This window comes from Haemaphysalis longicornis, unplaced genomic scaffold (assembly GCF_048455015.1).
Source record: "Haemaphysalis longicornis isolate Haplotype H1 unplaced genomic scaffold, Haemaphysalis longicornis Haplotype H1 scaffold_1, whole genome shotgun sequence".
Classification (NCBI taxonomy): domain Eukaryota; kingdom Metazoa; phylum Arthropoda; class Arachnida; order Ixodida; family Ixodidae; genus Haemaphysalis; species Haemaphysalis longicornis.
The window spans coordinates 94,216,449-94,238,086 of NW_027526203.1; the positions used below are offsets into that span (position 1 = coordinate 94,216,449).

Sequence of the window (21,638 nt, forward strand, 5' to 3'; positions counted from 1 at the left end):
TAGTTGTTGGAGATAACGGCGGAGTACCTTTCCTATTGGCTGGACTACTCCGGATAAATTCTGCACGAGTTTTTTTCTCATTATCCAAGTTGACAGAATGCCTCAACCCTCCGTTGCTAGTACGCAAGAACGATGATGCCGTTTGGTTCGCTAGTGTTTAGGACCATTTGCGGCTGTCGGTGTGATATTTTCGAGCTTTCCTTCCATCTTCCGGCGGCTCCTCGAGAGGACAACCGAAGACGATGACGACGAAATTGATGGAAGCACTTCCTACTCCCGGAACGGCAGAAAACGTCTGCGGTGCCGGGTTCGAGAGACGCGTGGATGTGCCAGGATTGATGCGTCATCCGCCCAGCGTCAGCCCACGTGCGTTCCGGGCTGGCGCATCCTGCGTGGCCAAGGTGGCAGCTGAGGGGGTTCCGTTGCCCGAGGGCCGTCCGCCGACGCGTTATCGCGGGGCCTGATCACTGGCTGCCTCGTAACGTTGCGACGAAGCTCCTTTCGGCCACTGCGGTGGCATTCCTGGGGAGCGGGAAAAACGAGCGTGTGGGGGCGAACGTGACCGGCCCCTCGAGGCGGCGCTGTCCTGGTTTTGAGGCTAAGTCGGAAAGTGAACCGGTATGAAAAGGCGGCCAGCAGCGCGGCGCCGCGTACACTTACGCCCTGACGCCACCCGACCTGCCATGCAGCTGCTCGCGCTCCTCTGCCTGCTCCTAGCCGCCTACGGTGAGTCGTCGCGACGCCATTGTGTGACCGGCAGCGTCGCCGTGGCAGCTGCCTCCTCGGGTGGCACAGCCACTGGCCAGTGTGCGAGGAACGCTTGCAGGCAGCTTTCTCTCGCGCTGCCCAAGACATTCCTCGTCACCGCCCTTCGCCGCCGTTGATTCCGCACAGTCGTGGCGGATTTCGGAGAGGCAATGTATCACTCTTCAAGATGCGTGCCATTTCTACAGTGCGTCCTCAGTCAGCTCCACTTTATGGACTAGCGGACTCGTCCCCCAGATTAGTACCTTCTTCTCTAAGGGCAAGCGTGGATGGTTTGGAATAAAGCAATCATTTCATTATGATCGATTTAGGGGGAAATGATGGAATGGACTTCAAAACGAGCCAAGCATAGCCGTGCATGGGGATCCTCGAGTCGACTTAACGCTTGGCGACTACGGATAAGCTACCTAGGAAAGGGGTCGGTTTTGGAATATGCATTGACTTAGTCCTGGGTACAAACCAACGAGTATTTAGCAAGGGGCGAGGTCCCAGCGATGGGTGTCCGCAGGCAGTGTGCAAACGTGCTGGTATATAATGTAATGGTGGTAGTTACACGTTCCAATGCATGGCAGTCTCTCGCTATCTCTGAGACGTCCATCTTTAAGAAAGACGTCTCCGAGAAGGGAGGGACTGCATTTGGGCATTCTGGTGATTTTGCCGAGCAACCTTGTTATAACGTTATCATGCGCGTTGGTGGAATTCACTCATTCATGTACGTATCGCAGGTATCATTGCGGATGGGATGAAACTTGCGCTGTAAGGGCCAAGCCCTGAAGCATGTACCGGGCTGTACACTGAACTGTATTGACTTTTATTGAACTGTACTGTACAATTTTAGGCAAGCGGTTCGAAGGATCGTCTACTGTTCATCAGTGTGCAGTGCGGAAACGCCGCTTATCATGAAGCATAAAACACAGCTCCATCAACTTGCCAGAGCTGGCTGGTTGATTTGCATGTAAACGAGCAGGCTTTTCGTAATTATCTCTACGTGTGGTCTGGTTACGTCAGTGCTCCTGTTGGCATTCCTCTGTGGATTTTCATGCAGAACATCACCTGTCCGGTCATGGCAGTGTTGTGCTCGAAGTCTTCTCAGGCGCGAAGCAATTCATATAGGCTTCATATCGAACAAAAAGTACTTCGTATTACGTAGATTTACTTTTATGTATTTGTAGCATTTAATAACTTTGCTACGAGGGTGGCAAGGTATATGAGCTTAAGTAGTAGCCTAAAATACATAGAGCCTAAGTACCCATGCTTTGCTTGGAAATTAGCTCTGTATATTCCTTTCCCTCTGCCAGAGGCTCAGTACTACTGCTACTGAATCAGCACAAAGGCCGCCTGTTTAGCACAAAAGAGGGGCACACTTGCCCTATATTACTTAATGTTCCTTCTACGAACGGTCGCCGCTTAAAGGTGCGTAGACAGTTTTCTTTACTTGGGTATTTAAGTTTATAACTTCCTGTTTGCATATTCTTTTCTCTCCGGCATCATATCTGATGTGTCGCATGTTTTTTTTTGTCACCTTCTTTACGCGTCAGGCTTCTATTCATTTGGGTGTGCGTGCCCTGACCCGTTTTTTACATAAATGTCGGCATCTGCTTATTCTGCAACTTTCTATCTTCTCGGTCATAAATATTTTTTCATTAGTCATTTTTGCAACAAATCATGGCTTATGCGAGACTAGGCTTTAGGAGAGCAGGAACATTACACAGCGCTGTGTAGTGTCTCTAGCCTGCGAAGTACTTGTCTCGTATGTGCCCTGACTAAAGAGCGACATTCCCTTGCCCGGCCATTTCAAACACACGAGGAGGCTGCCGACAGAAAGAATTCACTGTGCTACGTGCTACCCACCGCGGTGGCTCAGTGGCTAAGGCATTGCGCTGCTGAACACGAGGTCGCGGGTTCGACTCCCAGCCGCGGCGGCCCCTTTTCTCATGGAGCCGAAAAGCGAAAACGCCCGGGCTATCGGGATTTCTGCGCACTTACAGATCCCCTGCAGGTGGTCAAAATTAATCCGGAGCCCTCCACTACGGCGCGCCTCATCGCCTGCATTGCGTCGGGGCATGAAACCCTACAATCAATCGAAATCAGCAATCTGCTACGCACGAGGGTGGCAGCTGCCAGACTCGGTGCGAATAACCCGGTAACGCTGAGCACTGCGCCCACGCGTGACACCACGCATCCGTAACGGCGCCGCATCTGCACGCAGAATGAGGGCCTACAGGAACATGCTGCGCAATACTGATGTGTGCTAGGGCGGTCTATGCTATGACATGTGGCGATCGGCATCGACTGTGACAACACTATGGCAAAAAGATCCGGGAATGTCAAATCATGTGTTCTCTTCGTTGTTGCCTGTTGAGTGTTCTAGAACGTGCAACTTTTTTGTAACATTTCTGCTGCTTACGCCTGACTTGCGTGGGGCAGAATTAAAACGATGACTGATAATGATGCTTATTAGCCCGTGAGCAGTCAGAAGGTTGTAAAAAATTGTAGGCGTTATCGCGAATTCACGCACAGAGCTGAACGCGCAGACAGTTGAATTGTGGCGGAACCTTTTTCGCGTGCTCAGGGTTCAGGGTTGCCTGGACGTCTAGCTGTCACCGCGGCTTCTTTTCGGCTGGTCAGAAGAGCATCTGCTATAAACCGCGTAGAGGTAAACTGCATGCCTTTTCCTCGAACCGCAAGTCTTGGTGGCGACGTCTTTGAATTGCCGCTGGCTGGGTTTTCTATTCAGGTTTTTCTAAAAGTGGGGACGTTCTGTTGATTTTTCCTATTATAAATTTTAAGTATACCATAACACGCCGAGCATGTACATATATACACAGAGATTTTCGTTTTGAACTCCATGATTGTTTTCTTAAAATGAGGTCTATGCCCATGCCGGTTTCTTTGTCTCTCTTTTTTGGCAGGGGAGTTATTTATTTGTTGCGGTACCATGTGAAACCATAGTCATCAGGATAATTTTAATAATTAAGCAGGACTAACTCTGATCTTACAACTACTTGTCGGCAATTTTTGTTGTCATAATTTGCATACGTCAGAAAAATGCACAAACTTCAGGAAACTTCGGCATTGGTTCTAGAAGAGGCAATGAAGACGCTTGAAATGTGGTTCAGTCGGCTTGATTGCTGACAAAAAAAAAGGTCCTACTTCGAGCAAGAACCTGCGAAAGCTTCAGCGGAATTCAAACGCCTGGCACGGCGCACGTCGGATTAAACCACGGACCGCCGCCAGAGAAAGCGGAACAGCGGATGACAGGCTACAAGAAGCATCCGGTGCAGATGCTACCGGGGTCCCCTTAAGGGCACACGATCGCCCACTCCTTGAGCCTGCGAGAAGATGAGTGTACGCGAAAGCGTCCCCTCAGATTTCTCGTCACACTGCCTCTGAGACAAGAATACTTGTGGCATAATCGAGGCCATTGGTGTCCAAGGATCCGGGACCTGACACAAAACCCAAGCCCAAAGACGGACGTTCCCAGTCATCACCCTGGCAGTGACAAAAGAGTGGGCGCGAGTCCTCTGCACTTTATCGCCATTTTGAAGGCGCCGTAAATATTTCTCGTGCTAAATGGAGATACCGTTATTTTCAGTCGATTTGGCAGACCTACCAATGCAGCATGCCCCCATTTCGGATTATCTTCAATCCCTAAGTATACTTCGCTCCAGCAGAGTAATTACTTATATAAGTAATATAAGTTATATATGTTACTTATATAATTATAAATAGCGACATTTACTTCACTGGCCTAATAATGCTCCATTTCTAGCAGAGTTATTGAGACTCCCGAGCTCACGTATCGTCAGACCATTGTTTTTAAGTTCCGTACAAATAAATCATACCACAGCGCTCACCACACTTATTCATCAGAACGTTGAAGGGAAGGCATTAATGCGCATGTTTTTTTTTATCTGGCTACCGCTAAGGAAAGGTTTAAAGCATCGCGTTCCGTGTACATTTTTCCGTTCAGCGGCAACGGTGGGACGTCATGAGCTTTCCATTATTCTCGCACTCTACCTGAACGGCCCATGCTTACACTGCCTTCGGGAAATCAGTGCAAACACACTCGAATCGCATGAAGTTCTGCTGATATTTTTGTGCCATCGGATACAATGGCTAGCAGCAGCTTCCGCTAAGGAAGCACAGATATCTAGCTCCAAAGAGGTGACAACATGCGCTTTGACGAATCGTTCTGTCATTTCACTGAGCAACGTAGCACCATACAGTTCCGGAATCAAAATGGCGATTAGTGTAATTTGTTATTAATGCCGGAAGTTTGCGACTTTCCAATACCTGCGACGGTATCTTGCGCGTCTGGCAGCGGGCCAGGAATTGCGCAACCGCGAGGTGTGCAGGAAGAGGGATAGTGGCACGAGGAGCCTCGGCTAATTGCACCGATTTAGGCTTGTTTGCGCCGGCTGTCGCCGACTGACATCGAGTACGAGGAGGCCCACGTTTATGAATAACGGTTTTGGCCCGGCCGCCTGTATTCATATTTCCGTCTGTTGAGTATCTGTCGTCGTCACCGGCAAAGATAACGCGCTGCGCTGGCTCAGTGGCTAAAGCGTTCTGCTGCTGAGAACAAGGACGCAGGTTCGATTCCCGACCAAGGCCGCCGCTTTTATGATGGAGGCGGAAAAGCAAAAACGCCCGTGTGTACGAGATTTCGGCGCCCGTTAAAGATCCCCAGGGGACCAAAATTAATTCGGAGCCCTCCACTACGGCGCGCCTCATCGCCTGAGTAGCGTCGGCGCTTTATACCTATATAATCAATCAATCAACTGCAAAATATATTTTCCTTGAAATACGTTTGTCTTTGTGACTTTCCGTTACGATGACATGCAATGTCTAGATGTTTATTCGCATTGAATGGGCGTGTTTTTATTCGAAAAACATAAAACGTACACGTTATTCGGACGGCGATTCCACGGAGCATTCAACGCTGTTTTTGAGCCTTGTTTTTTACGCTACTAGTCAACCCAGCACTTTGGAAATTTTCGAAACAACTTTAATAGCCCATATTTGATTTTACCCCTGTGCGTCCAAAATGTTGCGGGCCTGTTGAGCTAGGTATGGGCTTCGCGCATACTTTTCAGCCCTTAGGGGATGGATCGCTCTTGTGTAGCATGGGTTGTATTAAGTAATCAAGTGCAATCGACCTGCCGGCTCATTAATGCTCCTAGGACCACTTCCCGGGCAGTTATGTTGACAGCCATAGAATTTATGATGGTAAGCGAGCAGTTATTTTCGTGAGGTTGCGGTTATTGTCATTATTATTACTACTGCCACTACTTATTGATACTACTATGTATATTACTGCTACCGTTACCGAGAAGAATTTTGCAGGTTCATATACTCAAGGGGCTGACTTCCGTTGAGCGTTACATCATATAATCAAACGTGTCGCGTACTCTTCCTTTTTTATGCAGGATGGATGTAAGCGTCCTCCTGCTTTGTGCGTGAAAGTACGCCTGCACAAATGCCAAGTCCCGGGCTATTGCAAAACACGTGTGTCTGTCCATACACTTTAAAATTATTTTAATCACACAAAGCTGTTGCTTTGTAGACAAACCTTGTGAGATCTCTTGCAATTTATGAATTGCAATAACTATATCATAACCCTGGGTGAAGTTAACAGTTTTTTTTCTTTTGCGTCGGCTTTATGTGGCATTCCGGATGTGCAACTGTAGTGCGTCAGATTAGTTTTCTGGTTGTATATAACGTTTTCAGCCTGCCGAGGCTACTCATATCAGCGATCCCTGAACACCACCGATCTTCGGCACCGCCTCAGCCCCATTGCCACACAACCACTGATTGTCGCCTTTACTGAGCCTGGCTCAATGCACAGCCGTCTTGTGGGATAATATAAAACGGACGCCTAACTGGTTGCTGATATTTACGCGGGGAGGGTGCTGACCCCGGAATCTGAGGGCAATCTTTTCCGCCCTTCTTGCTGAGTGTTCTAAACGCTCGACAGCATTCTTTGCCCTTAAATATTTCAGGTGAAATACAAACCGAAGCGATCAGTATTTGGAGCAAGGAAAACCATAATGAGTTCATGTCACTCTGAAATCGGAGGTGCAGTTTTTAGTGTTCATCAAAGTAGTTTGTGTAACTACGGCTACGCCTTGACAAGTGAATTTAAGGGGCGGGTTTTCAAAGTAAGTTTTATTTAGCCATGTATGCTAACAGCTCAAAAGCCTGGAAATGTGATTCGCAGTCACTCTCAAGGATACCTTTCAGGATCACTTCAACGAAAACTGATCCTAATTTAGCACAACCACTAACTCGCAGCCTAGCAGTCATGCCGAAACACTCCGTCATTATTCATGCAGCACAACGCCGCCCCTGACCGTCACAGATCAGCCGCAGGTCATGTTTAACCTCAGGTACATTTGTAATCGAGGCAGCGACCGTGAGGTGGTGACCTCGTGAGGTTGCGGTTTCTAGAAGGACAGCATATTTGCCGTCTCGCCATATTCAAGGCAGTTTTCATGCGGATCATAAAACCTCTTAGGACACAAATGATAGACTATCGCTGACAGCCCCTTCTCAGACTGTTTTATGTGTTTCGGATTGTACTGTAGCCTTCGCGCCATAAGTCGGTATTCATCATTCCAATGTCAGTCGGACATAAGGCGGATCATTTTTCGCGAACTTCGCAGCTTTAAGTAAGCCTAAACACATTTTCACGCGAAAGTTTGGAGGCTACGCAGATACATTACAACCGCTCAAGGATAACCGCTTATGCCCAGCTCAAAATTCAACAAATCAGCAGCTGTCCGACGGGGAAGGTACTTCAGTGCCTCAGTGCAAGTCAAGGTCAATCGCTTTCACGTGTAGTTGTTGCAGTTCAGGTTCCGCAATACCACTGTATATCTGTGGGGATTTTTGAATGTGCAAATGCGACATCAACTTTGAACAATAATTGCTTTTTAGTGGCTGTTGGTGTGTGCAGTGTTGAATTTGCCCGAAACGCCACGCACAGCCACCATTGGTGTGCCTTTTGAAAAATCGTCAGCCGATATGTCATGTCCAGCTGTGCTAAGTCAATACTGTAAAGACTGCAGCGACTGCAGTTTCCTTAAACAGGTTAAGTAGCATAATCTGGTTAAGGCGAAAATTTAAGCACAAAAAGGCGGTGCGACTTACCCTATCCTGGCGAGTGTTTAGAATGGCTACATACAAAGCCTAACAGAGGCCTAAGGGCACCGGGCTGTTATATAACGATTCGTATCGCATTGACTGATCGCTCGGTTTTGTGGCCGGCGTAGTAGGCGCAACTTGGTTCGGATATGCGGAGGCAGGCGACAGCCTCACACTGATTGTAGATCAACCTAATCCCACATTCGGCGTTGAAATAGTTACCGCCCCTTCTCTAAACGCATCTCCGTGCCCGCCGAGCCCTAAGGGGCTACCAGAACTGTCCGCTGCCGGTATTCTGATGGAGGCGAGAAGCGCATAACTGCCCCTGCCGATAATCTGCCTTCTGGAATAGTTGTTGGACAATTACGTCTCTACCCACAGCCGACGGGTCGCTTTTTTGATGGAGGCGAAAAGCGACAGCGCCCGCGTGTTCGAGATTTCGGCGCACGCTAACAATCCCCAGGTGGTCGAAATTAATCCGGAGCCATCAACTATGGCGCGAATCGTCGCCTTTGCAGCGTCGGCGCGTGAAACCCCACAATAAATCAATCAATGAGTTATGCCAGTCCTCAATTTTCAGCTATCTGGGATCATAGTATCATTTTGTAAGAAACACAACAGAGCTTTACTTGAATCTCTTCCTATTACCAATACAAAGGCTGATGTTTCTCCAATGTAGCATCGCCAGAGACCCTATATATTTTGACGTAGAGAAGCGCCATTCCGCGCTGCTACTCGATACGTGCCGTCAGATCAGATCCACCGAGGCCGTTCCCGTCGGCGTCTCCACCAAACTAGTCAGCTGCTGTTGCCGTTAGCGTGTGAACGACAGTGGACCCCAAAGAAGCGACTGGGCCACTCGGCCGCCGCCTCTTCGCATTTCGCTCCCAGCATGCCTTGCACCAGGCGGCCCTGCATGCAGAAAGAACGTTCAGTGACCCACTGTGGGGCCCTTGGGTCACCTGCCCGGCGACGCGAGCGATGGTCGGGGAGAGCGCACTACTCGGCCGTCTTATTTTGCTTCCACTGCTGCGGAAAGTAGAAAGCAAACTTACTAGGTCAATGAGCACGAGATGAGCGTGCTCTGCAATGTGAGTGCAACAAATATCCCCGCGCTGCTTTTGAGAACTTAAGAGCATGGCGCGGTTTTTGTTCTACGACCGTTTGCTTTACAAGCAGCGCCTCCCATGGCTGCTATCACAGCAAGCCTCTGGGTACTTCCAGAAAAGCTGTTGTTGGTCGAAGCTCCCAACGGCACTATGCTTGCCGCTACCACAGCTTCCCGCGCTGCTAGAGTCCGCTAACCTGCTTAATGCAGTCTGTCCAGAAGAAGTGCAGCTTGCTGGGCCAGTTGGTACATTTTGAAGGTGAAAAAACCAGCGAAATAGACGGAAGACGTAGAAGAGACGAGACAACACACACGCTGGACTAGCAACTGAAAATTTAATTGAAAAACAGAAGCTGAGCGGAAAAAAGTGTATTTCGATAGCGTTTTATCATAACGTGCGTACTTGTTGCGCATGCGTAGGCTTGGTCGTTCTCTGGTTTTTTCTGTTTTTCAATTAAATTTTCAGTTGCTAGTCCAGCGTGTGTGTTGTCTCGTTTCTTCTACGTCTTCCGTCTATTTCGCTGGTTTTTTCACCTTCAGTCTGTCCAGGTTCGGCCAAAGTGGAATCAGCTTCTTAGGACCCTTTAGCACTCTTTCCTTTGACAGCTTCGAGTGCAACTGAACTCGAGAAGCACAAACAACGTTACCGTCATGGGATTTTTTAGTGGCAGACATTTTTGGGGTAGCGTCGTCCTCAGACCTGAAGCCCCATTAGTCCTTTTAGATGAGAACTCTATTCATGCGGACCCCACCATGGGGCAGAACCACTATAGACCATTCGCAAGCATGTATTACAAAGAACAAATCGGGTACACCTAATGTAGAAACAGCAGCTGATCGGCCGCAAGGAAATGGATTAACCGTACACCAGATGTACACCGTACACCAGGTACACATGTTGTGCGCGCGCTTCAAAGTCGAACAACGGAATTTGTAAGCCATTTTTCGTATGTGTTCTTCGCGCACAACAAAGTAGACTTGAAGCAATGCCCATCATGGTTGGACGTCGTGCTGCCTGACCAAGGCAACAGAAATGACGGTGCCATTCAAATTGCATCTCATTTCCAGCGATGCGAACAGGCACAACCTGTAGTCTACACTTGAGCCGCCAGCAAGGTTACGACGGCACACACCAGAATAGCCAGCAAAGATTAGCATAGCTCCGCTAACGCAGACACAGTGGGTGTGGTCCCCAGCTCGCCGTCGTTGAGTGCCCAGAAAACGTCACAAGTGGTGCTTCGGGCAGTGCAAGGTCTTTCGTTCAGTGAGCAGCGTCGTGTACGGAGTCAGCCTGGCGGCTCCGTCTTAGCAGCATGTCGACAGCTGCGATCCGACGTCTATGTAGAACGAATTAGCTATCCTCAGGTATATGGCGGATTCGTCCCATTTGATCCCTCTGCTGATACAATAGAAAGTCGTTTACATATCACGCTACACAGATACACACAGCCAGCTTTTCTGCGTGCATTGCCGCAGTAAAGATTAATGCTCGTTTAATGATTTTCGTCTAATTGGTGCTAATGATGCGGGTCTAATGATCTTATTTTGTGACACTGTACTAAACTATTATCTCAGTTGGCGCCAATCTGCGCGTTTTTCGGCTAGTTTTACGTCTGCGCACACTGCCAATGTGCCACCGGGAGGGCAGCAAAAAACGCGGAGGCGCCCAATACCTGCAACTCCACTTTCCTTCCGGGCGAACCCACATGCAATCAAAATAAAGTGTGAGAGCCTTTAGCACTTCGCGTGGCCGGTAATGGGGGAGGCTCCCGAGGAGTGCCAGAATGGCTCGCGACGGGCAAACGGCCGAGAGATCGCAACTGCAAAGCAAACATCCTCGTGCGGGCCGTTTGCGCACGGTCACCGTTAAAGGAGTTCGCCTCGTAATTTCCCGGCGAGAATTCCGAAAGGACAGGAGGTGGCGGCGGCCCAATCTCCTGATGCCAACAAAAATAGCCAAGCTAACCAAAAGGCTTTGACGTCTGCCGGGCGTACGTCTACCGGGGCATCTATTACTGGTTAGGCGGTGGTCGAACGCCAAGTGCGCGTAAAAACGAGAAAGAACAGCGCCTATCCGAGAGGGAGAGATTCACTGGCTGGGAGGGGCGGGCATATTTCACTTTTCGGAGAACAGAGAGTAATCACGATTCAATAACATAGCGTGCTAGTTTATCAACCACAGTTATGGCTGCAGTTAGGCCAAGTGTTACCAAGTGTGAGCTTTTCGGGCCAAAAGCCCGTAAAGTCGCAATTGCTCTTTCGGGTGGTTATTGCTGTAAGCGTTCCACCGATCAAAGGTTATTCGTTCACAAATGCGGTTGCTGCCTCTTGGGCGTACGTCCTTTGTGTGAGTGTATGCACCGTCAAGGCCAAAAGTTTACAGGCCACGAGAGCACAAATTTCGATTTATTTCTCGGCCGCAGAGTAGGCCGGCCATCATGCGTGGTGTTTTTGCAATAAATCAGAAATAATGGATCTCGCACGTATGCCACAGTTTGTGGACTGCCGCTGGGAGAGGAATAAACTGCATATGCCGCTTTCGTGGTCCGTTAAGTTTTGCTCTATCGCGCTCACTATGACCTGCAGCGCTCGTTGGTATTCAGGTGATTATATCGTGATCATTGGCTTAAATGTTGGTATACGGCTTGATTCATAAGTGCTCCTAATGCGTACTCCATCTCTGGCCCGGCTGCAGGATAAAAGTTTCGTTAAATGCGTTGCAGGTCATGGCACGATAATGCGTGTTTGCTTCCACTGAGGGGGATAAAAATATTTGATTTTGTGTTTTTGCGGTGTTTCGTAAAGCAATGGCAAGGTGTGAATTATTCCAGATTCCTTAACCACATCGCGCTTACTCCATTTGCTCTTTCTGCGTTTGAAGGGAACCAGTAAGGCAAAAGGCAACCTTGTTTTATTTGATAGAAATAGCCTATGTAATCTCTCTCAACTGCATTCTTCACGGAAGGATCGTCCCGTCGAAAAAAACCACCATCAATCAATATTGGCAAACTTTCAGATTTCTCGCTACACGACATCAAAAGTGACGTCATAAGAGAAGTGACTAAAACAGGCATTCCGGTTTAACTCAGCAATTATTAAAGTGCTTCGAACAGACGCAATGAGAGGCACCACTGCAATTGCGCGTTTCTTGGCACTGACTGCCTGGGCGGTCGCCAATCACCCAAAACGGTCTCCGTGAGGTCATAGCGCAGGGCGAGAAGCTGGCTACTCAGTTGCCACCAGACAAGTTTTCACCCTCCTTGAAGTTTATGTTATAATGGGCACCATTTTCGTCTGGTCAATGTATGCAGTGCTTTCGTGAACCCAACATGTAGGTTGTCGTCATGGTCTCTTCGAGCGCCCGATATGAATCCTTAGGAGTTATAGAAAAGGAAGATAGAGCAGCAACAGTAAAAGTTGTTTTCTCGCAAATAGTCCCCGGCCGAATTAGCCCCAGTGACACGGAAAGTGGACGCCGGAAACGTTGCACTCTTGCCCGTTCGGTCCTTTCCCTTTCCTCCGTTTGCTTATTCCTCCCCAGCGGCTACCGCTGCGAAGTGCGTTAAGACGCAGCGGAGAATGCCTAAAAAAAGCGTCGCGCAAAGTTCGTGAGGCCACTTTCCCGCTCACATGAATGAACGTTCGAAGCAGGCGCCCCGACTATGTCATGCACCCTTAAGCGCCGTGCAAGGACTGGCCGCCCCCCGCGTGGACTACGCTAGCGACACCGCATCTAAGCGGAGCCCTGCTGATCCAACCACAGGACGATGCGCATTTCGGTGCAGGCGGGAGTCTCTTTGATGGTTTTCCGGAAGGGGTGTGGGTGCGAGCAGGCCTTCTGGAAAGACTCACAGAAACGACGCTGGATGGCCGGCGGTCTACTGTTGCCGAGCCGGCTGCACGCAACTAGGCCGGTTCTCTCGGAGTGGGCGAAAGCGGTGTTGGCCCACATATTGCGTGCCACGGCGGTGTGACCCAGCGCATGACCCCGAAGCAGCCACGGCGCTCACTGCTGCCGATGCCTTGTGCTGCCTCTTATGCTAACGCACTCGTTGCCGTCGGAGCAGCACATCGTGCGCGTGGCTATTTATGGAAGGTCGTGCCGTCAAAGGCATAATGTTTCTGGCTTCCCCCTGGCGGCCCTCCCACTGCCAGCCATTCCCACCCTGTCTGAGATGTTTGCCCGGCTCGCGTGTGCGATCCGCTTTAGAAAGACGGTGCTCGTACTGTGCGCCTGTGCGGCCGCCCGAGACAGCTGCGCTCAGGCGGTGTTATTTTAATGCGAAAGAAGGCCAGCGCGTCATGCAGGTAACACAGGAGAAAGAAACGTGCTCACGGGAACGCCAAATTGCTCGCCCACGATCTTGTGAGAGGGTATGCCTGGATTGCGAATAAAGGGATATTGTAGTTTGATTTGCACCAGCCACCGGAGAAGCTTCCACCTCAACACTTGAGCGTGATCGACACAACCACTAGTAACTGCTTCCGGTGAAAGGCCGCATAACAGGCAGCCACCTCCTTCCGCATCTACGGGGGCTCCTAATTGACAAGCACCGCCTTATAGAAGAGGTACGCGTGAGTGTTACTTAGCCTTCACGGGGTGCAACTATGAGAGACAAGGCAAATGTAGTCCAAGAAACGCAAAAAAGAAGGATATCCTCAGTGTTGTTACCTTAAAGACAACAGCCGTTACACCTGAGAAAGCTGGACCTGAAGTCCTTGTTGGAGTTATTGCGGGTGCACAGGCCATTCAAAAAGAAGCGGGATAGCCGCCCATTCTTCTGCACAGAAACGTCTCGAGGCGATTGCGCCGAAGTTCGCCCAGCATGCATACTGAAGTGGGCACTTGGCCCGGCCAATGGCTGGCCTCCGTGAAATCGCAGTGAGCCACGCCGTTCGCCGCGCGGGGGCAGCGAACTGGAGACGCAGGATTTTGAGCATTAAATGTGTTCTTTTGTTAGTACCCAAGCTCCCCAGTTTGTGCGCATACATTCTTAACTCGCTCGCTTGTTTCCTTGCCCGCTTTCAATTTGCCCGTGCTCCTTGTCCGTGCTCCTCTCTGTCGCGGGGGTCCGCTCGCGGCGCTGATGCGTTCGCCTGCTCTCTCGCTCACTCGTTTGCTTGCGTGCTTGCTGTAAGTTTCGGATTGTTAGTAAGCGTGAAGCGGGACCCAAAGTGAAGGTTGCGCGTGCCGCATCCGCCGCAGCCATTGTCTTTCTACGCCTGCTTCCCTCGGTTCCATCCCTGGCCGCACATTTTGTGATGGATGCAAGGAACAAACGAGGACTTCCATTGTGATGTGCTGAGGCCCTTCCGGACAGAGACCTTCATGATGAGGGCGCTTTGCGAATCGCCAGGTTGGCATATAGTGTGCTAAGGACGACCGCTAAGATTGCCAAACAAAAGGAGACAGGGACTTTCACCGCCTGGGCATCTTCAAGACAGGCGGCCAAATCTTTTCAGCCCAATGGAACAGCACAAAACAACAACGCAGCGATTCAGAAAAGCCTCCCTCGTGACCTACAGCGCAGCGCTTTAGCCACCCCCGGCGGTATCAACAGGATGTTGCCCACTGCTGTTGTCACAGCAGATAGTATCCCATAATTATGGCTTGGATACCTACAGACAGTGCCAGTTCGGGCAGAAAATCCTAAACGCACGGCGTGCCGTAGCGCAGTTAACGTTCCCTTCCAGCTCACCGTTATGATTCCTTGGAATCTTGTAATAAAGCGCCTGAAAACTGCAGCAGGATTTTATCGCACTAATCGTTTGCTGAACGCCTGCGTAAAGCACGTATTTAAACACAGTTCGGAGCTGAGAACGCTCTGCAACACAAGGCAACGGTCACGGCTTGGGCTAACTGTTTGCGAGGTGCGAGCAGAACAGCAAACGTGGGCAGGAGCTGCCAGCAGGAAGGCGAGGCAGAGCCGCCGGGAGAATAGGACGTGACGTGACCTTGTGCACAAGCGAGATCTGACAACGTGGCAGTGAGCCGTCTTTTGGCACCATGGTCAAGATAGTGAATTAAATCGCGAACTAAAACGAATACAGAGTTGCCACTTTTGTTGGCAAATGCGCACCGTAAATCTGAATTCCTGTAGTTTGCGCCACTTCACATTCTTAAGCATGCGATGGCATCTCATAGACATTGTTATCCTTCGCCCCCGTCAAAAAACGCTGGGAACTGCCGTTTTCAAAGTGCCCTATCAAGCTTGGGCTCACAGCCGGTACATACCCTTCATTCATACTTTATTGTTTGAAAAATAAGCACTGCATCCATTTAAATGCGTAATAAGGGACAAAAAGGAGTGGAACACAAGAGAAAAGCCGCCTACAGGAGGACTGATTTAAGCTTTTGGTTCCTGAGCCAGCGCTGTCGCACCGAAGCTACTATGTGGATCAAGCAATAGAGGCAGTGCAAGCAGGCTCCGGCGCAGCGTAGATTCTGCGTAAGCGGCAGGTAACGGGAGACTAGGGTGATCGAAGAGGGAGTTCGGCGGCACTGCTTTCGCCGCCTGCCTTCGCTTGAACAACGAGACGTCCACCAATGGTTCGTAGATCTTCGGCTTCGCGTCACTCTAACCCCACTCATGAGGCGAACTCCTTGACGGGCAAAATATTCTTCGTGAGGGTTCGCACATTCTTCCCGGAAAAAAACGAGAGCAAGGGAAGCCACCAGGGTGCAAAGCACAGGGCTCTGTCAAACCAGCCTCCGTGTCTGCGCTGACAAGATTGGCGGCCTGCATCGGTGGCCCCAGTGGCTCGGGCCCGCAGATTCCGTGTGCGTGGCTCGTTCAGGCGCAGCGACCGTGGGCGCCCGCGCGTGAAGTATAGCGGCGGCGCCACACTTCTCTCTTCGCCGTGGGCTACTGGCATTTAGGCAGACACACAAGCGGCGCGCGGCGGAAGACCGGTCTCGTGGAGGCGACACGGTCGCGCCGGCACCGGCGGGTGCGGGTCACACGAGGCGCGCGTCGCAGTCGTGCGACCGGCCGAGATTTTCTGCTCGTTGTCGATGAATTATTCAGGGCAGAACGCGCAGCGCGCGCCTCTTGCCGGAAGGAGCGGAAGCCACTGCGGGGGCTGGGATGCATTCCGAGGAGCAAAAAGACACGCTCGATAAAACACCGCCTCGATAACCACGCGGATCCTCTGGCTCCCAAGCCGAGTTATGCTCACGACTTCCAGTGCGGGTAGGCCACTGGAAGATGTTTCAACCCGCTCGAGCTCTGGGCTTAGCCGCGCCCTGTTAGAAAACGACGTCCGTGTCTCACTCTCGCCCCTCTCCGCATTGCGTCCCGGTTTGGTTGCGAAGTCTTAGTCGCGGTTTTAAGGTACAATAAGGTACGTTGTTGAGCTAGTTGGTCGACCATACTTAAGAAATGTATTGCGCAAAAAAAAAAAGAGACAAATGACTTAAAGAATGCACGAGGACTTGCGCTATACATTTCTTACGTTTTAAGGTACTGCTTCCGAAATAATGGCAAAACGTCTAGGAATCAAAAACATCCCATGACGTACATTAAAACGTCTTTATGTGACCTTTGAAACCAGGCTTCGCTGCGTCCATAGCATTATAGCAGAAGTAGGCCAACACGCACGGACCAAAGCAATGAATTCCGCCCCCATATTTTACAGAATAACCTATGACGCCTATATATAGGGGTTGAGTATACTCCGCGCATTTCTCTATCAGCTGAATGATCGTGTGAATATGGTCTCTTGTTGAATGTGATCTATGGTTCATCAGAAAGCATTCGTCTCGGTCCAAACATCAGCAGTCATGAAGGGATTGCGGAATCATGGTGTAGAATGTATAACGTAAGAATACTAGAGGAAATTAATATGGCTCCACAGCTGCCATCGCCCTCCATAGGGAGAGCAGTAAAATACGTATAAGGAAGGGCATCAGACAAAAAGACACAACCTCTCCAATTTTATTCACAGCATGTTTACAAGAAGTATTCAGAATGTTGGATTGGGAACCGGTGGGAATAAGGGTTAATGGAGAATACATCAGTAACCTCAGATTTGTTGATGACGTTGCCTTGTTAAGTAAATCGGGGAGGAATTGCAAAGCATGCTTACCGCACTGGACAAACCGAGAAGAACCGTGGGCCTGAAAATTAATATGCAGAAAACTGAAGTAATGATCAAGAACTTCGGGATAGCACAGCGCTTTGAGATGGGTGGCGAGGCCGTGGAAGTAGTGGGCGAATATATCTACTTAGGCCAAGTTGTGACACCGTATCCCAGCCATGAGGCAGAGATAATTCGAAGGATAAGAATGGGGTGGAGTGCATTCGGCAGGCATTCTCAGATAATGAATGACAGCCTACCATTTTCACTTAAGAAGAAAGTGTATGACAGCTGCATCTTACCGGTACTCACCTACGGGGCAGATACTTGGAGGCTCACTAAGAGGTGTCAACTTAAATTGAGGACGACTCACGAAGCAATGGAAAAGGAAGATGATAGGCGTAACATTAAGGGACAAAAAGACATTGGAGTGGGTGAGGGAGCAAACGCGTGTTAAGGGCATATTAGTGGAAATTAAGACGAAGAAATCGACTTGGGCGGGGCATGTAATGCGAAGGCAAGATAATCGTTGGCCACCATAAAGGGGAACGGAGTGTATCCCTAGAGAAGGCAAGCGTGGCAGGGGGTGACAGAAAGTTAGGGGGGAAGATGAGATCAAGAAGTTTGGGGGTATATATTGGTGCCAGTTAGCACAAGACGGGTATAATTAGAGATCCACGGGACAGGCATTTGCCCTGCAGTGGGCGTAGACAGGCTGGTGCTGCTGCTGATGATGGCGATGATGAACTTTATCTTTATGTGAAGCCGGAGTATGTCCACTGCAGGCCGAAAGCCAATATATATATATATATATATATATATATATATATAGACTGAAAATAAGGGTTGGCAGTCAAGAAAACCTCGGAAAGCAAAGGGGAGGTTGTGGTGGGTCATAGAAAGAGATGAAGAATTTTTTAGTCGAAAAGAAAGTGGTGAAAAAGTGCCCGCCGGGCATTTTTTCACTGCGGGGCTCGTTAGGAAATACAGAAAGAAATGCCGGCATTTCTTGTTGTATTTCCTAACGAGCCCATTTCCAAATCTCATTATCCTGCGAAAGCATAGCGAGGGCCTCGTTTCTGGCAGCCTTGATGCCAAGGTAGCATAAGAGGGTTTCCCGCCAGTTACCCGCTCATGACAGGCGTAAGCGTTCGAATCACGCCCCGGGGTTCGAAAAGAAGGTCCCCTTCTCCCCGTATAGTCGGAGTGGCGCTGGCTACCACCCTCAAGCGTCAGATACAGTTGTAGTAAATATAAATACCCCAGAAAGTGAAGGAGAACACAGTCGCCCAGATAGCAGAATTGGTAAGGCATTCGAGATCTAATCGAATGGCGTGGGTTCGGTCCCCAATCTGAGCGCGTGTTTTTCCTTCTTTCTATCTTTCTACTTAAATTAATAAAAAATATAACTTCACTAACCGTCAGAAAATAGTCTAACCATTCCCCTACGCCTGCTTTGGCGTTGTAGACTGCCGGCATTTCTGTATTTCCTAACGAGCCCCTCATTTCCAAATCACACATATATATATATATATATATATATAAATATATATATATATATATATATATATATATATATATATATATATATATATATATATATATATATATATATATATATATATATATATATATATATATATATATATATATATATATATCATCAGCCTATCTACGCCCACTGCAGGGCTAAGGCCTCTCCCATTATTCTCCAATTACCTCGGTCCTCTGCCAACTGTGACCAATTTATCCCCGCAAACTTCTTAATCTCATCTGCCCATCTAACTTTCTGCCGCCCCCTGCAACGCTTGCCTTCTCTAGGGATCCACTCTGTTACCCTTAATGAACAGCGGTTATCTTGCCTTCGCATTAAATACCCTGCTTAATCTACCCTGCTTCTTCTTAATCTCTACTGATATGTCCTTAACACGTGTTTGTTCCCTGACCCACTCCGCTCTCTTCTTGTCCCTTAATGTTACACCTATAATTTTGCGCTCCATTGCCCGCTGAGTCGTTCTCAATTTAAGTTGAACCCTCTTAGTGAGCCTCCAAATTTCTGCCCCGTAGGTGAGTACCGGTAAGATGCAGCTGTCATACACTTTCTTGTTCAGCGACAATGGTAGGCTGCTATTCATTATCTGAGAATGCCTGCCATATGCACCCCACCCCATTATGATCCCTCTAGTTATCTCTGCCTCATGGTTGGGATCTGGGGTCACAACTTGGCCTAAGTAGACATATTCGCTTACCACTTCCACTGCCTCGCACCTATCTCAAACCGCTGTGATGTCTCGAGGTTAATGATCATTACTTGAGTTTTCTGCATATTAATTTTCAGGCCCACGGCTCTACTCTGTTCGTCCAGTGCGGAAAGCATGCTTTGCAATTCGTCCCCCGAGTTACTTAGCAAGGCAATGCCATCAGCAAATCTGAGGTTACTGAGGTATTCTCCATTAACCCTTACTCCCACCTGTTCCCAATCCAACGTTCTGAATACTTCTTGTAAACATGTGGTTACTGAGGTATTCTCCATTAACCCTTACTCCCACCTGTTCCCAATCCAACGTTCTGAATACTTCTTTTAAACATGCTGTGAATAACATTGGATAGATTGTGTCTCCTTGTCTGACACCCTTCCTTATAGGTATTTTACTGCTCTCCCTATGGAGGATGATGGTAGCTGTAGAACCATTGTAGATATCCTCTAGTATTTTTACATAATGCTCATCTACCCCCTGGTTCCGTAATGCCTGAATGACTGCTAGGGTTTCGACCGAGTCAAATGCTTTCTCATAATCTATGAAGGCTAAATAAAGGGGTTCCGTATAGTCAGCGCAGTTCTCTATCACCTGATTGATCGTGTGAATATGGTCCATTGTTGAATAACCTTTACGGAACCCTGCTTGTTCTTTAGGTTGACTGAAATGTAAGGTTGCAGAAATTCTGTTAGCGATTACCTTGGTAAGTACCTTGTAGACGAGTGACAGTAAGCTGATCCGCCTGTAATTTTTCAAGTCCTTCACGTCGCCTTTCTTATGGATTAGGATGATGTTCCCGTTCTTCCAAGATTCCGGTACCATTGCGGTCATTAGACATTGCGCATACAGGTTTGCCAGTTTTTCAAGTACAATTTCTCCGCCATCCTTCAAGAGGTCTGCTGTTATCTGATCCTCACCAGGTGCTTTGCCCCCTTTCATTTCTTTCAAAGCCTTCCTTACTTCTTCGGTCGTTACTGGTGGGATGTCTATCTCCTCTGAGCTACTCTCTCGTTCGGCATTATCCTGGATGTCCCGGCTACTGTGCAGATCCCTGTAGAACTCCTCGGCCACTGTGACTATTTTATCCCCATTTGTGATGACATTGCCTTGCTTATACATCTGATTTTTCCCCACGCCAAGTCGCCTCTGCACAGCGTCCAGGCTACCTCCGTTCTTTACAGCGTATATATATATATATATATATATATATATATATATATATATATATATATATATATATAACTTTGTGTGCACCACGCCTTCGGCCCCATCGCCAGCATGCCAGTTATATATATCTGTATATAGTGTAACAGTAAACCAATTCTGCAACATTGGCTTGGCCAAGTGGATTAGCTGAAGAGGAGAAAGAGGATGCGGGAGCTGGGCTCTCTGGACTAGAGGAAGAAGAAGCCGGACCGCTGCTCGCGTCGTGCTCAACGGTTCTCGACTTTTCCCTGCCTTCGGAGCCTGCGCTCTTGCCTTACTAAATCCCTCCCGGGCGTAACAGTTTGGTGAGGTGCGGGGTACGTAGCGACGACGGAACTCCCAGACTTGCGCCGAAGCCGACGCGTTGCGGGCCTACCACCAGCGCCAGATACCATGCCACCGGCTGCGGACAGCCGTCTTCCCAACTGTCCGCCAATGGCCAGCTGGTATCCGCCACGAGAACCACGAAAATTCTGTGGGTACGCTGAGGAAGACGTTGAGGAATGGCGCACCCATTACAGGCGGGTGAGCCGATACAATCGCTGGGATACACCTGCTCAGCTCGCTAACGTCGTGTTTTCCCTGGATGAAACAGCGCTCACTTGGTTCGAAAACAACGAAAGCAAGTTCACAACTTGGGACCGCTTCGTCGAAGAAATCACCGGACGCTTCGGCGACCCCGCCGCAAAAAAGAAAAGGGCCGAACAGACGCTGCTTCAGCGGGCACAAATTCCTGCAGAGACGTGTACCACCTACATTGAGGAAATATTGAAGCTCTGCCGAGTTATATATATATATATATATATATATATATATATATATATATATATATATATATATATATATATATATATATATATATATATATATATATGGGGCAGGCAAATATTTCTTGGACACCGGCAAGTCGTAGCAAAAAAAGAAAGACACACGTCGAAAAAAGAAAAGGTTTAACGTTTCGGCCGAGGGACCGGCCTTCGTCAGAATGATTCTGACGAAGGCCGGTCCTTCGGCCGAAACGTTAAACCTTTTCTTTTTTCGACGTGTGTCTTTCTTTTTTTGCTATATATGTA

At 48.9% G+C, this 21,638-nt stretch overlaps 1 protein-coding gene across 1 annotated transcript in view; it reads left to right on the forward strand.

The window, feature by feature from the left end:
- The first annotated feature begins 558 nt into the window (after positions 1 to 558).
- The window catches only part of Gasp (Chitin binding Peritrophin-A domain-containing protein Gasp), a 49,839-nt gene continuing 28,759 nt past the window's right edge, over positions 559 to 21,638 (forward strand). The window contains exon 1 of the mRNA XM_077705855.1: positions 559 to 726. Coding sequence (XP_077561981.1) covers positions 621 to 726 — 106 coding nt within the window. The 5' untranslated portion in view covers positions 559 to 620. The remainder of the gene's footprint in view (positions 727 to 21,638) is intronic.